The sequence below is a fragment of the Melospiza melodia genome, unplaced genomic scaffold (genome assembly GCF_035770615.1).
Source record: "Melospiza melodia melodia isolate bMelMel2 unplaced genomic scaffold, bMelMel2.pri scaffold_91, whole genome shotgun sequence".
In the NCBI taxonomy this organism is placed as follows: domain Eukaryota; kingdom Metazoa; phylum Chordata; class Aves; order Passeriformes; family Passerellidae; genus Melospiza; species Melospiza melodia.
Genome location: NW_026948805.1, coordinates 1,231,150 through 1,249,183, shown reverse-complemented (window position 1 = coordinate 1,249,183; position 18,034 = coordinate 1,231,150). Strand labels below are relative to the sequence as shown.

The following is an 18,034-nucleotide window of genomic DNA, read 5'->3' as shown; positions in this document are numbered from 1 at the left end:
GGAATGGGAAATTCTGTTTTGGGAGGAAAACAAGAAATGAGCACACTAAATTTTGTACCAGATTGAAGGCAAACCAGGGGGAGAGTCTGAGTCAGAATTCCAATTCAAAAACAAAATTAGGATCAAGGCAATGATACAGAAACACTGCCTTAAACTGACAGAGTCAGGATATAACCTGACACCATGTTGGTCAGGGTGGTGGCTGCAGTCCTGTTGGAGTGATGAACGTGATTCTGTCCAAGAAGTGATGCTGTAGAAGGGTCTGGTCTTCCTCTGCAGGTCCACTGGTGGTTATGGAGCTCTTGTCCTCTGGGAACCCAGTAGGCAAGGTGCTGCTGGTGTTGCCAGCCTCAGCTTATATCCAGGTAGGAATGCTTGGATCCTCCCCCTGGCGGGCGGAGCATCCCACAATGGGATGATGGAATTTTATCAGTCCTGCAGTGACACTCAATGGCCCATTCTCAGAAGATATCTCCCCTGGAGGGCGTTATCAGGGGTGAGTCATGGAAGAGATAAAGAACACTGCCCCACCTGTTTATAGCAGTTGATGGAGATGGTGATTGAAAATATGCATGTGGTTACATCTTGCATTGCAGCCTGAAACAGTGGGGTAATCCCTGCTCAGGGGGTGAACACCACCCCCCTTACCCAGACTGGGTCAGGTGTAAATCCCCCACCCCAGGAAGGCCACACACACAGGGGACAACGTCACACTTTCCCTGCCCCAGGTGAGGTCTCTGTCCCTGTCACTCCCTTACTCTCCCCACTTTTCTCTTTCTTTCCAACTCTCTCTCTACCTCACATTTACTGTTCAATAAAATCCACCTTGGATTTGGTCTTGTTAGTATCGTAATTGGGGCAGAGGAATCTCTCCAACAATTTTCTTAAGCAGATTGCGACATTATTTTGCCATGGTGGGTTCAGGGCACTGTTGTCTGACCCCAAGTGCCTTTGACAACAGCATGGTTCCCTCCTCTGAGGAGGTTATGGTTCTCTCTGGAGGAACTCTTGGAAACTTGGACACAGCTTCCTCCGAGCACCTTATGGGAGAACTGATGAGGAAAATGGCTGTTAGAGGTGGCCAGTGAAAAAGAAAATATTTTGTTGTCCTTCCTTGAAAAGTTTGTTAAAATCACTGGAGAAAAGGGAGCAAATGTTACCAGCGAGACTGACAAGGTTCATTCACCCCATGGTGAGGAACACAAGGCTCCTAAAAGTCCAACAAAAAGCGCAATTCAAGTAGCTAAATTCCCAAATAACTCTGGAATTCACAGGCTTGGGTTCTTTGCCAAATGTGAGCATCATTATTCTCTTCATCCCTGTCACCTTTGTGACAGCTACATAGAGTTTCCCCTTCCTTTAAATAATCTGTATTGGGCCTAATTTCCACTTTTATTTTATTGGAACCTACCAGCAGCTGAGCTGGAGCTGTGCAGGTACCAATGAAACTTGGAATTGCCAGAGAATTTCTTCTATTGTCAGTTTATTCCTGTTTGGGATTTGTTTGCATTTCCATCACATGTGACTCTCGGGAAAATCAAATATTCATCAAAGTATTTTATGTAGGATTAAGTTTGATTTATGCCTAGTTTATTTTGTCCAGTGCCCTGGGGATGCTCAAGGGATCTCTGTGCCTCTTGCCCTGGGGGACGCTCAGGAGGAATTTGTTGCGATTGTCCCTGTCCCTGTCACCCTAGCCCATGCCCTGGGAGTGTCCTTGTCCGTGTCACCCCAGGCCATTCCCCAGGGGGTCTCCATCATTCTCACCCCAGGAAATGCCTGGGGGGTCTCCCTCCCTCTCACCCCTGTGCCAGGGGGTGCTCGGGCCAGTGTCTGTCCCTCTCAGCCCAGGGGATGCTCAGGGGTCTCTGTCCCCTCACCCTGGGGGATGCTCGGGGGGTCTCCATCCCTCTGGCCTCAGGCAATGCCTGTGCAGGGCTGGGGACCAGGGGCTCTGTGTCCCTCTCACCGCTGAGGGTGCTCGGGGCTGGGGGGGCTCTCCCACCTTCTCACACCTGGGGAGGCCGGGGGGGTCTCTGTCCCTCTCAGCCCTGCTGTGACCCCCACCCAAACCTCATCGGGGTCAGAGAGATGGAGACACCCCCAAACCCCCAGAACGGCAGAACCTGTGATTTGGCTTGGGGCTGAGGATTTAGGAAGGGGCTGGAATTGGGGCTGGGCTTGGAGTTGGGGCTGAGATTTGGATTAGAGCTGGGATTGGGGTTAAGGCTGGACATGGGGTTGGCTTTAGGGCTGGGGTTGTGATTGGGTCTGGGGCTAAACAAGTTTGGCACTGGGATGAGAATAAATACAGAACTGTGAGTGTGTCTAAACATGGAGTGAGATTGAGACCAGGATCAAGGTCAGGTTTGGGACTGAGCTCACCCAGAGTGGGACAGGGGGGATGTCACTGTGGGATGTCCCTGGCATTGTCCCAGCCCTCCTCAGGCACCTGCACACATGGGGGGCAGCTGGGTGCTCCAAGATCCAGGTGCTCCCACGCTCCCACCTCAATATGAGGTGAGCATTCCCTGAAGGCAGCCCTGACTTTGACCCTTGGGGCTCTGATATCAGCTGTCACATCCCTGTGGGAGCAGCTACAGACAGGAGGAGAGATTTCCCCCCCACCTAATTCAAGTGGAAAGATGAAGCCCAGCTGCCCTTTTCTTCTGGTGCCTCCTCCTCTCCTTTGGCAAGGATGTCAAACTCACCAGAAGCAGGAAAATCCCCATTCCCTGTGTCCTAGAAGGCTCGGGAATGCCCCTCTGGGATCCATGGCACACACTCCCAGGGGCTGGAATTCCAGTTCCCTGCCAGCAAAAGGTGTTCCTGCCCAGGAAGGAAAAGCTCTCAAGAAGGAGCCAAAAGCCAAGTGGAGCAAGATCCTACAGTGATGTTTCACTGCCAGCCTTCATATCTTCACCCATAGTTGTTATAGGTCCTGGATTGGGAATTAAATCAGGGCAGGGTCTTTGGTGGGAGCTGCCCTGGGTGAAGGGAGATGCTGAGAGAGAAACAGAGCAGGCAAAGAAAGGTAGGGGAGAAAGGAGGGCACAAACACAATCAGCCGAGAAGGTGGCACTCTGAAAACAAACCAGAACTGACTGAAAAGGAATATGACAGAAAGAAATAATTTTGCACATTTTATTTCCTATCAAAACACAATTTCTTCCCATTCTCACAAACCTCTTGCCATTGTCATTCAGCAGAGCTATCAGAAAATTCTTCACTCTGAGTGGATGTTCCAGGCTGCAGCTACAAGGAAACAGGGAATGGGGATTTTCCTGATCCTGGGGAGTTTGACATGCTCAGCTGAGGAGAGGAGGAGGCACCAGAAGAAAAGGGCAGCTGGGCTTTTTCCATCCACAAGTTCAGCCCTTCTGGGGGTTTGGGGGTGTCTCCATCCCTCTGACCCCGATGATGTTTGGGTGGGGGTCACAGCAGGGCTGAGAGGGAGAGAGACCCCCCCCGGCCTCCCCAGGTGTGAGAAGGTGGGAGAGCCCCCCCCAGCCCCGGGCACCCTCAGCTGTGAGAGGGACACAGAGCCCCTGGTCCCCAGCCCTGCACAGGCATTGCCTCAGGCCAGAGGGATGGAGACCCCCCGAGCATCCCCCAGGGTGAGAGGACAGAGACCCCCGAGCATCCCCTGGGCTGAGAGGGACAGAGACTGCCCCGAGCACCTCTGGCACAGGGTATGAGAGGGAGGGAGACACCCAGACACCCCTCAGCATCCCCTGGGATGAGAATGATGGAGACCCCCTGGGGAATTGCCTGAGGTGACAGGGACAAGGACACTCCCAGGGCATGGCCTGGGGTGTCTGGGAGAGAGACAATCCCAACAAATTCCTCCTGAGTGTTCCCCAGGGCAAGAGGCACAGAGATCCCTTGAGCATCCCCAGGGCACTGGACAAAATAAACTAGGCATAAATCAAACTTAATCCTACATAAAATACTTTGATGAATATTTGATTTTCCCGAGAGTCACATGTGATGGAAATGCAAACAAATCCCAAACAGGAATAAACTGACAATAGAAGAAATTCTCTGGCAATTCCAAGTTTCATTGGTTCCTGCACAGCTCCAGCTCAGCTGCTGGTAGGTTCCAATAAAAGAAAAGTGGAAATTTGGCCCAATACAGATTATTAAAAGGAAGGGGAAGCTGTTAGTAGCTGTCACAAAGGTGACAGGGATGAAGAGAATAATGATTCTCACATTTGGCAAAGAACCCAAGCCTGTGAATTCCAGAGTTATTTGGGAATTTAGCTACTTGAGCTGGGCTTTTTGTGGGATTTATAGCAGCCTTGTGTTCCTCACCATGGGGTGAATGAACCTTGTCAGTCTCACTGGTATCATTTGCTCCCTTTCTTCCAGTGATTTTAACAAACTTTTCAAGCAAGGAAAACAAAATATTTTCTTTTTCACTGGCCACCTACAACAGCCATTTTCCTCATCATTTCTCCCATAAGTTGCTCAGAGGAAGCTGTGTCCAAGTTTCCAAGAGTTCCTTCAGAGAGAACCACAACCTCCTCAGAGGACAGGAACCATGCTGTTGTCAAAGGCACGTGGGGTCAGACAACAGTACCCTGAACCCACTATGGCAAAATAATGTCGCAATCTGCTTAAGAAAATTGTTGGAGAGATTCCTCTGCCCCTATTAAGGTGCTAAAAAGACCAAATCTAAGGTGGATTTTATTGAATGTAAATGTGAGGTAGAGAAAGAGATGGAAAGAAAGAGAAAAGGGGGGAGAGTAAGGGAGTGACAGGGACAGAGACCTCACCTGGGGCAGGGAAAGTGTGACGTTGTCCCCTGTGTGTGTGGCCTTCCTGGGGTGGGGGATTTACACCTGACCCAGTTTGGGTAAGGGGGGTGTTGTTCACCCCCTGAGCAGGGATTACCCCACTGTTTCAGGTTGCCATGCAAGATGTAACCAAATGCATGTTTTCAATCCCCATCTTCATCAACTGCTATAAACAGGTGGGGTAGGGTTCTTTATCTCTTCCATGACTCACCCCTGATAACACCCTCCAGGGGAGATATCTTCTGTGAATGGGCCATTGAGTGTCACTGCAGGACTGATAAAATTCCATCATTCCATTGTGGGATGCTCCGCCCAGGGAGAGGACCCGAGCATTCCTACCTGGATATAAGCATAGGCTGGAAATACCAGGAGCAGCTTGCCTACTGGATTCCCAGAGGACAAGAGCTCCATAACTAACCACTGGACCTTCAGAGGAAGACCAGACCCTTCTACAGGATCACTGCTCTGACAGAATCACGTTCATCACTCCAACAGGACTGCAGCCACCATTTAATAGGACTGCAGCCAGCACCGTGACCAACAGGGTGTCAGGTTATATCCTGACTCTGTAAGTTTAAGGCAGGGTTTCTGTATCATTGCCTTGATCCTAACTTTGTTTTTGAATTGTAATTCTGGTTTAGACTCTCCCCCAGGTTTGCCTTCAGTCCGGTGCAAAATTTAGTGTGCTGATTCCTTGTTTTCCTCCCAAAACGGGATTTCCCATTCCTAAAACGTAGCCAGATGGAGGGAGAGACTGCGAGGAAGAGGAAGATGCCTCAGGACACCCAGGCAGGTGAGGAGGAAGTGAGTGCCCCTTTCCCCCTCTCTCCTGCTCCATCTCCCAGCCCAGCACGGCCCCCAGCTGCAGTACAACCCTGCTGCCAACGCCGTCCTGCTGGGGATGCACTGGGGGGATCTCCTTCTACTTCCCTCTGGCACGGAGGCAAATCCCATCCTCTCCTTGTCCTTCCTGCCCCAGACAAGGAGCTGAGGATAGAGACCAAGAAGGACAAATTCCCCCAAAAGAACCTCGTGGAAGAGGCCATTTTGTGCAGTGCCACGGTGCAGAATTCTAACTGGGAGGAAATGCCTCAGAGATCCCACAGGAAGAGGGGCTCCAAAGCCAGCCCAGTGTGCTCTGAGGAGGAAAGACCCACCCTGAGCCATGAAGGTGGACAGAGCTTGAGCCAAAGCTCAGCGCTGGTGGTCCATGAGCAGCTTCATGATCGGAAGAAGCCCTACAAGTGCTCAGAGTGTGAGAAGAGCTTCAGGCACAGCAGCACCCTGATGAGCCACCATATGATCCACACCGGGGAATGGCCCTACAAGTGTGGGGAATGTGGGAAGGGCTTCAGCTACAGCTCCGCCCTCATCACCCACCAACGCATCCACACTGGGGAGAAGCCCTACGAGTGTGCCCAGTGTCAGAAGAGGTTTCAGACCAGCTCCAGTCTCCTCCAGCACCAGCAGATTCACACAGATGAGAGGCCCTTCCGCTGCCCTGACTGTGGGAAGGGCTTCAAGCGCAACTACACCCTCGTCAGCCACCGGCGCATCCACACTGGGGAGAGGCCCTACGAGTGTCCTGAGTGTCAGAAGAGGTTTCACACCAGCTCTGATCTCCTCCTGCATGAGCGGATTCACACGGATGAGAGACCCTTCCTCTGCCCTAGCTGCGGGAAGGGCTTCAAGCGCAACTCCCACCTCATCAGGCACAAGCAGACCCACACTGGGGAGAGGCCCTACGAGTGTGGGGAATGTGGGATGAGCTTTAGCCAGAACTCTAACCTGATCTCCCACCAGAAGACCCACACCAGAGAACGGCCCTATGAATGTGGGGAATGTGGGAAGAGCTTCAGTCTGAAGTCTCTCTTGAGCTGCCACCAGAGGATCCACTCTGGGGAAAGGCCATACAAGTGTGGGGAATGTGGAATGACCTTTACTAGGAGGCCCCAATTGATCATCCACCAAATGACCCACACTGGGGAGAAGCCCTACAAGTGCCCTGACTGTCAGAAGAAGTTTTATACAAGTTCTCATCTCCTCCAGCACCAGCGGATTCACACAGATGAGAGGCCCTTCCGCTGCCCTGACTGCGGGAAGGGCTTCAAGCACAACTCCACCCTCATCACCCACCGGCGCATCCACACTGGGGAGAGGCCCTATGAGTGTCCTCAGTGTGGGAAGAGCTTCTCCAGCAGCTCTCACTTGGCCAGACACCAACGGAGTCACCAGTAAAAGAAACCCTGCACATGCCCCAGTTGCAGGAAGAGTTCATGCACTGCTCCAGCTTTATCCCCCATGGGAGAACCCACGTTGGGAAGAGCCCTGGGGACCCATTTTCCCTGTGATCCATGCTGGGAAGACAGCTGTACCTTTCCTGCTCCTGCCAATGATATGATGTGGGATGGAAGAACATGAGGGTCTGGCCATGGCCCTGTCATTACATTTACTCCCACCTCAGGTCATTCCTAGGGGCAGGAAAGGGACTCTCTCTCTCCCTGAAGAGAAGGGTGTCCTTTCCAGGCAGGGGAAATTGTGGCCAGGCAGACCCAGTGAATTGTGTTTAGTTTTCCCTGTAAATAGTTTTTCTTATCCCTTCTGTTATCAATATAATTTCTGTTCCATTTTTTCCTTATCTCATTGCTTTTCCCAATAAATTGTTCTTATCCCAGCCCGGGATCTTTGCCTTTTGTGCTTTCCATGGGAGGCTGGAGGGCAGTGAAGGCAGGGCGGTTTTAGCGGGAGCAGGAAATTGGGGAATCCCATTCCTGAAGCCCGGCCCATGGAAACCGAGCATCCCAGCTGGTCCCAGCCCTGGTGGCCATGGCAACAGCCTTGAGAGCGGGTCCCTGGCTGGGGCTGTGGGAACCTCTTCCCTCTGGTGCCCAGGGACAGGAGTGGAGGGAACGGCTGCAGCTGAGTCAGGGCAGGCTCAGGTTGGATGTCAGGGAAAGGTTTTTGCCCAGAGGCTGCTGGGGCCCTGCCCAGGCTCCCCAGGGAAGCTCCAGGGCTCTCTGAGCTCCAGCAGCGTTTGGACAGCACTGCCAGGCCCAGGCTGGCATTGTTGGGGTGTCCTGTGCAGGGCCGGCAGTTGGACTTGAGGATCCTGATGGGTCCCTCCCAGCTCAGCCAATTCTGTGGTTCTGGGATCCCATGAGCCTGGGGATGGGGCTGCAAATGGTTGCCGTAACATTGGGCTCTGGCTGCAGGCCCAAGCTGGTCTCCATGACAACCACCCCTGGCATGGGGTCTCCATGGAGCTGTTGAGGGACTGAGCATAGCAACAGGGGTCTGGTGATGTTTGCCATGGAAACTGACCATAGCAACGGGTCCTGGTGGTGATTGCCTGCTAGGGATCAGATTTGTCACAGGCCCTCAGAGGGGTTCCATGGGGACTTTCCAAGAGTCTCCAGGCTGTTCCAGAGCTGGAATGTCACAGGCAGAGACAGGCGCTCCATGGAGACCTCCCAGGGCTTTCTGGGAATGGTAAAGAGCCCTGTGGTCAGAGGCAGTCACAGCCATTCCATGGTGACATCCCAGGGAACCTTGGGCTGCAAAGGCTCTGATCTGTCACAGGCACTCACGGGGGCTCCACGGTGACATCCCAGGAGTCCCCAGGCTGCCAAAGAGCCAGGATGTTCCAGACACTCACAGGGGTTCCTGTCATGGGCACAGTGGGAGCTTCAGGCAATGTTTATTAGAGACGCTCATGTTGGGTCACGAGGTGCAGAAAGGAGCCCCAGTAGCCCCCACAGATCCCAAAATACCCCCAAGGACCTCCAGGCTTTCTCAACTCCTTCTGTGAGAGGAGCCTTGGAGCAGTGGTTTCCAATCCCAGTTCCAGACTTTTACAGAGTTTGTGTGTAAAGAATTATAAAATTGGAATTAAATCTTTGTAGAATTTGTCCCACAGGATTAGGGATGGCAAACCAGATAGTTTTATATAAATATGTATGATATATTATGGTAATGATTAGAGAAAATTGCCTGAATCATAAATATTTAACCAGGATGTAAGAGATGTATAATATATTATACAGAGCACTAAGAAATTATTTCAAAGGAACTGCATTAAAGCAAAATCTGTAATTATGCAGAGATCGATGTTACTCCTGCAGACCAATGACTGTGTGCAAATCCCTTCGACTCAGGATGGAGCAGTGACCTTGAGGGGTGTCCCCACTGCAGGGAGGAATTTCCACACCCCCCAAGAAGGGAAATGTCAGGAGATGTTGCCATTAAAATTTGGGATGGGGCTTTTCTAGTCTGAGGTGCTGCCCTGTCAGTCAGATGTGCCCAGGCTGTGCCAGCTCAGCAGCTCTGCAGAAGCTCTCAGTGGTGTGTCACTTGGTTGTTCCTTTCTCAGGGGATTTTTCCAGCTCTGCCACAGCTTCAGCTCCCTCTGAGGATGTTGAACTTTGGGATGGAGGAGTCAAGCTGGTTTCAGCATTATTCACCCCAAAAGCAGTGTGACACCCCTCCTTCATTTCCCACTGGGGGCTTTGCAAACAGGGCCTTGCCAGAGTTGTTGGAGCCCATTGCAGGCAGAGCCTCCTGCTCCAGCAGGAACTGCCTTTTCAGTGCCATCAGCAGGGCAGGTCCCGCTGCAGGAAAAGCCCCAGGCCAGCCCCAGCACAGGGAAGGGCTCGGGCACAAGGGCAGAGTGCCGTGCTGGGAGCTGTGCCAGGGAGAGCCTGAGGCACCAAAGGCACCTTGGCAGCAGCAGCTGCTTGCAGGCCATGGCCAGAAGCCTCCCTTGGCAGCTCGGCCTGGTGGCCACCACTGCAGAGCTGCTGCCTCAGGGCTCATTCCTGGCTCAGCTCTGAAAAGCCACTTCTGCTCCAGGAGCCTGACTGGGAAGCCATTGGCCCCAGCGCCTTGGGGACAAGATATTAATGACAAAACTCTTCATGCCAGCAGAGCCATGGCAGGGGCAGAGGAAAGGGGAGAGCCAGGCCCAGGGGACAGGGCTGCCATGGTGATGGCTGCGAGGCCACTGCCCCTGCAGCAGCCTGGCTGCCCTCAGAAGACTTTCTGGGCAGAAGCGTTGTGAGGGTACCCAGCACATCAGACAACCCACAGTAAAGGAATTCTGTCCTTGGGGAGGGGATGGGGTTTCCCTATGTCAGGTTGCACAAAGTTCCTGCTCTTGGACAATTCCTGGGATGGGAAATCCACTTCTCTGGAATAACTGTTGTCGACGGAAGGGAACCAGGACATCAGTTTGATCATCACAGGCTCAATTTTATTGATCAGTACGGCGGGTTAAATACAGTTAATAATGAGCTTCATACATATTGCAAAAGTTGAGCTCAGGATTGGTCAGCTTACATATCAGCACCTACGCCTACTTCTACATTCCTATGGTTCTACTGTTGATACTTTCTACATATTCTTAGGATATATTCAGGACTAATCTCAACTCCCTATCCTCATGTTGCAGCAAGGTCACTGCTGACTCTTCCTTTTAGCTTGCTGACTGCTGACTTTTCTCCTTCAGCTTAACCAGTGGCATTATATCAGTGTGGCCTTTCTCAGCTAACCAATTATTAATAATGCTCTCCACATTTCCCCCGTTTTCTTCTTGTGCAAGGAGATTAGTTTGCCATGTTTTTGCTATTGTACGGCTGACCATGTTTTGGATACAGTTAAAGATACAAGGCAAAATAAGCAAAAACAGTAAAATTACACCCAGCAGTCCTATAGCATAGATCACAAGGTTCCTCAGCCACGGTCCGAGTCCCAGGCCTTTAAGCCATTCGTCAATTCCTAAACCGTCTTCTTTCTTAAGTTTGTGAAGTCCCTGTTGTAATTCTTTTATCTTAGTGTGAATGGACACCGAATGATCAGACAGATTCATGCAACACATTCCCTCGAACTCTTCACATCCATGTCCTTGTGCTAAGAGCAAAAAATCTACAGCAGCTCTATTTTGCAAAACAGCATGGTTAACACTTTGCACATCTGCAGTTAACATGTCTAGAATTTGTGATGTCTTGTTCAGCTCATCCCTTGCCCAGCATCCTAATTGTTTTCCTAAATTCATGGCTTTATTGGCAGATCCTCCTGGTAAGATCGTTGAAACCACCACCTGTTTGAATGTGCCCCAAAACCGTGGATCTCCTATCTTGCTGCAGTCTAAGTCATGTATGCTATGTTTTCTCCTGTTTGAATTTTGACTCAGCTGCATTAGCAAGGACACATTAGGATGAAAGAGTGACAATTTTCCCAAAAAACAGGGTCCACCCTGTGGTTTAACTGGTATACCATTCCATGCCCTGTCTCCACAAATCAAAAATATTCCTGTGGGTAATTTCATTGGTGCCGTGATATTGGTGCCGTTACATTGACTGTAATGCTGTGGAGAGAATTCACTCACATTCAGGGATGAATCTAGGGTGGCCCATGTTTCTTTAGGTTGGTTTAAATTCTGAGCACCCGAAAGTTTGAAGCTAAACCATCCACCAGCTGTAGTGTTAGATATGCTGGCATTTGTACTTCCAAAAAGATCCAATTCTTCAGGAGGAGAATGCAAAGAGGTGTTAAGTGATTGGATTAGTAAACATTGATGATAGCCATCACTCTGACCTGCAGTATACCCTTGTTGCACCGGCAATGTGATGTTTGACATGTTAGACATACATAAGGTATGATTGTTTATCAAACTGCAAAATTCTCCAGGAGACCACACCGGAAGTCCCACCAGGCATGTTCGAAATGGGTTAGTGACTCCTCCAAGACTAAGACAGAGTGATGATTGGTTAGTTTGATTAGCAAGCGTTACCCATAAATTTTCCCTTGGTTGACTAAAGTGTGTTACTCCTACTGCCTCACTTGCTACAGCATTGAGCAGTATTACAAAAACAAACCTCATTTTTCTTTCTGCTTGCTTTGCTTCTCCTTTTCTTCCTTCTGCTTACGTTGTTTTTCCTTTCTTCGCTGTCTTTTCCCTGGTTTGCTAGATTGTCTATTGTAAGGCTGAGTCAATTCTTGAATATACTGATCTAATTCTAAATCAGCATCCTTGCTCACAAGTATAGCACGAGGTAAGTTTGAAGGCAAATCAGCTTTGCAGCGAGCTGCTATGATGCGTGAGGCTTTAGTAATTTCAAATATTCTAAGGTTTTCCTGTAACTTCCACCTAAGATATGCTATAACCACTTGTTCTGCACTCTCAAAGAGCTGTAATCCTGTCCGTCCTGGCAGGCCAGTACTTTGTTCAAGAGCTCTAACCCAGATATGATTTCGAATCCACTTTCCAAAACAAGATGTGCACCATAAATATCCCAATGACTTCTGTGAATACCAATAAACCTGATTACAATCTGCACAATGCAAAGCTACCCATGCATAGCATTTATCTTTATCCTTTTTGCAAACATAACAAGGAAGCGAATGTAAGTAAGGACCAGTATAAAATTGTGTATCTTCAACCCAATGCAACCAATTCAATGGTGGTGATCGCAAAGCCTCTTCAGCCTTTTTACTATATGAGGCTAACAGCTCAAGGTCTTTCCTTTAACACAAGGTGTATCTTATTTCGTAATCGTAGTTCTTGTTCGTTATCCTCCTCAACAACTATATCCTCCCGAGGGTCCCACAACAGTAAAATTGTTCTAATCATAGAAAATTAATTAGCAATCACTGATACCCCTATTCAAATGAGACCGTTCCCTTTTTTGCCTTCTTTTTCTTATCTGTCTTCAATCTTGCTGCTCCTAATTTCACCGGTCCTGCCACTTTCAAACTTAATTTTTGCAACTTATCAATGCAGCAATCTAATGCTCTATCAGGATCCCCTTGGAAGGGTCCTACAACTGAATGCTGTGTTAAAGGCACTAATTTCCTACACCTTATAGAAACTATACGTGATTTACTTTGAACCTTAATTCTATTTACAATACATTGTATTTCCCATCGATAATAAGCAAGAACCTTCTGTTCAGGAGACTCATAAAGATTTAAAGCTATATATGCGTTTTGCCCCGTTTGTCTCCTTAATTCATCTTGCCAGCTTTTTCCCCACGTATGCTCGTGTTCACAAGTATGACACCACAAATCCCATAATAGTGATTGTTCTATCCAAAAAGTTCTTTTACAGCCCCCACAACGCAGAGCTATCCAGGCAGCACAATGTGGATTGTGACAGTCAAGGCAATGTAGTTTCGCTGGATCTGTTAAGTGAAAAGTTGATAATGAGTCAATGAAACCAATCAACTCCTGGGCCGTCCGATAGTGACGTGTCAGTGCTCTGTCCACCGCTTCCGAGTACCCCTTCAATTGAAACAGTAGTGGTTGTAGGACTAGAAGCAGTTTCTTCCCCAGTCGCTTCTTGTCCTCCTCCGTAAGGTGATCCACCAGAGGCTGCATCAAAAACAGGTTTAGTCCACTTAGCAGGCACCCACAAAGGCCCTGTAGGTGAGGAAACACAAAGATACCCCTGACCCCAATATAATACTTTTGCAGATTTTTCCCATAATCCTGTACTTGGGTTCTTATACTTAACCCAGACCTCTGTTTCCTTAGTATTTTCCTGACCTGACCTCGGATGATGTTTCATTGCAGGGGGGGTATCATCTTCCCCAAAAATGCATAAATGATTAATCACATACAAAACCTTAGCCAAACATGCTTGTGGATCTGTCAAATCTTGATGTTTTTCAATATACTGCTTAAGGGTACCGTTTGCTCTTTCCACTATTGCCTGTCCAGTAGAAGAGTGTGGAATACCTGTCACGTGCTTAACAGACCACTGATTCAAAAATTTCCGGACCCTAGCACTTACATAAGCTGGACCATTATCCGTTTTGATACTCTTTGGAACTCCCATAACAGCGAAACAACTTAACAGATGTCTGATAACCTGTATAGCTTTCTGTCCTGCCTGAGCCGTAGCCCATATGTAATGACTATATGTATCTATGGTGACGTGCACATGCTTGACTTTACCGAATCTAGCTACGTGTGTAACATCCATTTGCCATATCTCATTTATTTTTAAACCTCGAGGATTAACCCCGATGCCTAGACCTATCCCACCATTATGATAACTACATGTTGGACATGCTCTGACAATGGCCTTGGCTTCTGACAAACTCAGCTCAAAGTGTTTTGCTAAACCTCTTGCATTTTGATGATATCTACTATGTGCTTTTCTGGCCAATGTGTGCTTGTCAATAGGACAAGAATTATCAGTGGGTAGGGTAACCAATTTATCTGCATGTTCATTCCCTTCTCCTAAACCTTCAGACCACTTATGGCTCCTAATATGAATCACAGAATATGCTGCCTTTCTTTCTCGTAAAGCCTTCCTTAACTGTATCAGTAACTCATACAATCGTTTATTATTCACTTCCTTAATTGCTGCTTCCTCTATTCGTTTGACTACTCCTGCAACATACATAGAGTCTGTGACCACATTTAAAGGCTCCTGTAAGTTGGACACCGCCCATACTACTGCTAACAATTCCAAAGTTTGTAAGCTATCTGCAGGGTCTGCTGTGAGGAGTTGATGCTTCCATTGTCCTTTTTCTTGCCAGGTAACAGCAGCACGCCTTGATTTCTTTCCTGCATCTGTAAAAACTGTAATAGCTCCTTCTATGGGGTTTTCTTCTCTTAAAGGTCGAGTAATCCAGTTCCATTCTGTCATCCATTGCAAAACTCTAGGCACTAATTTACTAGTCTCTACTTTAGCAGGTGACATCAATAATGCTTCTTGTAAATTCTTTGAATTTATCAAGTACCAGTCCAAGGTTTCTTTTTCCATAGGCAATCTAATATTAGCAGGTTCTCTACCATCCACTTCAAGAATTCTGAGACGCCCCTTTTTGATTAATGCAGCCAATTGTTCAATTTTTGAAGATATTGTTTTCTTATGCTGTAGTGGTGGTGATAACCATTCCAACACCTGTATCTCCCCCGTTTTCTTTTGCAACTGAGAGAGAGCACCAAGCAAGTGGCAAGGGCTATTCCAAATAGTAAGGTCAATGGGGTGGTCGAGTTGTCGACGAGACACATACCCTTGCTGTACACAGTTACTAATTTGCTGCAAGGCAAGACGATGCTCCTTTGTCAGGTGTACAGGAGTAGTAGGGTCCACGCCTTTTAACAAAGGCCGTAGGGCTTCTAATAAGTGATTTGGTATTCCCACAATAGGCTTCAGCCACTGTAAGTCTGCCAGCAACTTCTGTGCATCATGTAGAGTTTTAATGTCCAATTGTAATTCCAATTTTTGTGGTATCACTATTTGATCCGTCAAAGTCCATCTCAAATATTTCCAGGGCTTTGTAGTCTGAATTTTCTCTGCAGCAATAACAAGTGAATATGCAGCAAGAGTATTTATAATGGTGTTAATCTGTAAAGAGGAGAATGGCTGTTGCTGTGCAAACAAAATATCGTCCATGTAATGATATATTATAGTTGCTGGCCATTTACGACGTAGTGGCTGTAATGCAGCATCAACATAAAGCTGACATAAAGTGGGGGAGTTGTGCATGCCCTGCGGAAGAGATGTCCATTCAAATCTTTTATCTGGTTCCCCACGATTTATTGCTGGTAAAGTAAAAGCAAATCTCTTCATGTCATCAGGATGCAGGCCAATAGTGAAAAAACAATCCTTTAGGTCAATAATTAAAAGTGGCCAGTGTTCTGGAATCATAGCTGGATTTGGAAGACCAGGCTGTAAGGCCCACATTGGTTCCATTTGGTCATTTACAGCCCTCAAATCATGTATCAAACGATATTTCCCTGATTTCTTTTTGATTACAAAAATAGGTGTATTCCAAGGGCTTGTGGACAGTTGTAGGTGCCCTTTTGCATATTGTTCCTGTACCAATTCATGGGCATGCATAAGACTCTCCCCTTTTAATGGCCATTGCTTAACCATCACCGGTGTATCTGTTTTCCAGGTGAGTGGAATGGGGAAAGTCCAAGCAATGGCAATTACCCCAAAGGGTGCTGATTAGTTAACACCACTCCCAATTGTGTTAAAATGTCCCTTCCAATTAAAGAGGAAACTGTAGGAGGCAGTTGAACAATTGAAAACACAGCAGATATTTGTTGATTCTCAATGCACACAGACAAAGACGGCGATCTACTTGCCAATGTAAATCCTCCTACTCCTGTGAGCATGTTTGATGAAGGAAATAGAGGCCAATGTTGTGGCCATGCTTCTGGAGAAATGATGCTAGTATCTGCTCCTGTATCCAATAATCCATAAAGGGTTATGCTTTGATGCCCATAGGTAATTTCAACCTTTTGTTTTGGTCTATTTTGTAAATCCACAGTTAAAAGTGTAACACCAGTAGAGCCAAAACCTTTTTCATCCCGTGCTTGCCCAGTAAATGATTGTATTCCCGATGTCATTTGTGACAGTGGTACCAATTGTGCAATGCGTTGTCCTTTTGTAATTTTAATCGGAGGATAAAGGGTGTAAGCCATAATTTGTATTTCCCCTGTAAAGTCCGCATCGATAACACCAGGCAAAACAAATAATCCCAACATAGTTATAGAGGAACGTCCCAGCAATAATGCTCCACATGTTTGTCCATTTAGTATAAGAGGACCCTTTATTCCAGTGGGTATCCTCTCAGGCCGGTTCATCATTAGTGTGACGTCTACTGCTGCTGATAAATCCAAGCCGAGGCTCCGTGTTGTTGCGGGTTGCAGACAGGAGGTAGCAGCGATGTTACGGCAGCTGCTGGTGTCTCCGATGTCACGGCGGCAACTTGTGTCTGTCCCTCATTGCCGCATCGGTAACACTTGATGAATGGTCTCGAGCCTCTTTACGTGACTGCCAGTGAGCCGCTTTGGAGAGGAGCAAGAGCAGCTAACACCTGATTTTGAGTAGACTACGCTTTTGCAACCCTAATCCTAATTCCTTTAAGGCTTCTGCTATAAATGCCTGTGAAGCTGTTGGCATTAATGCCATTCACTCTAATGCTTCCTCAATAGTCCAGTTTGCCCCTAAAGTAGCTAACACTCTTTGGGTTGCTGGATTGCTATTTTGCAAAGCACACTGCTTCAATAGCGCCCTGCAACACGAGCCCAATCTATAGCAGTAGCTGTTCTATCGATAAAATTTCCAAATGATTCTTCCCTTCCTTGCTTAATACCCATATAAGCCGGTAACCCTCCTGGCTCTTTAACCATGTCTATTGCAGCACGCACTAACCACATAGACTCTCTAAGTTTATCTGCTCCCGATATCATCTGTGCCTCTGTACGCAAAAATGCCTCTAAGCCCATCAGCTCCTTTACTGTTACTCCATGTAATGGGTCATGTGCATTAAACAATAACTGCTGATGCTGAGTAAATATCAACCGAACTATTCCTCTTAAATCATTAGGACATAAAACCTGAGTATTAAAAAGATAATCTAACATTTGCTTAACAGGTTCACTTTTTACTCCAAACTGACTAACCGTAGAACGTAGCTGAGTTAACAGCTTCCAATCTAAGGGAGTATATTCTGCTATATTATGCGTAAGGTTCCCCTGTGCATCATACTGTGATGTGTATGTAACTGGACATGCAAGACTAGAAGCTATTTCCACCGCCTCACCATCCCCCATTTGCATTACTTCTTTCGCCAAAGCAGCCCAAGCTTCCCTCCTCTGTTTAGCCATCTCCCCCCATGGATCACGGTGTGCCCCTGGGATGGGATCTCGCCCTTTAAGGGTGCTATGCTGCTGGCGCTTCGGTGCAGACACCGAGCTTTCGCGCGGGGGGGGCAGTGAAGCAGAGGCTGGCTCGTGCGGGGGAAGCGGGAGCCCCCCCTCCCCCGCTGGAGCTGACAGTGAAACCGGAGCCGGCTCACGCGGAGCCAGCCTGCGGGGGGCAATCAGCCCCCCCGCTGTAGCTGGCTCTGGCATGGAAATGGACTCTTCCCCCACCGAAGCTGTAACCTGAGCCAGCTCACTGAGGGGTAGCGGCGGAGGCAAGGCTGGCGGTGGAGGCGAAGCTGGCTTGCTCCCACCCCCACCATCCGACCCGCCTGAAGCTGGTGGCGGAGGCAAAGCTGGCTTGCTCCTACCCCCACCATCCGACTCGCCCTCCCCCTCTGACAGGAAAGGTGCAGACGGTTCCACTGCGCCTATAGAGAAATCCTCCACACCACTTTGCTGGGGACTCTTAGGCATAAGTACCTTAGTTACAGAAGGTGCCAGGGGATCATCTTCACGACCATACCCTATATTCCTCTTATGAGCTTCTGTCGCCCTTTCTGCTGCCT

General features: G+C 48.3%; 1 protein-coding gene across 1 annotated transcript in view; it reads left to right on the top strand.

The window, feature by feature from the left end:
* Nucleotides 1-6,989, top strand: part of LOC134414032 (zinc finger protein 271-like) — a gene marked incomplete at both ends in the record, with an annotated part of 40,311 nt that extends 33,322 nt beyond the window's left edge. Inside the window, 2 exons of the mRNA XM_063148029.1 lie at nt 6,052-6,388; nt 6,473-6,989. Coding sequence (XP_063004099.1) covers nt 6,052-6,388; nt 6,473-6,989 — 854 coding nt within the window. The remainder of the gene's footprint in view (nt 1-6,051; nt 6,389-6,472) is intronic.
* Nucleotides 6,990-18,034: the final 11,045 nt, after the last annotated feature.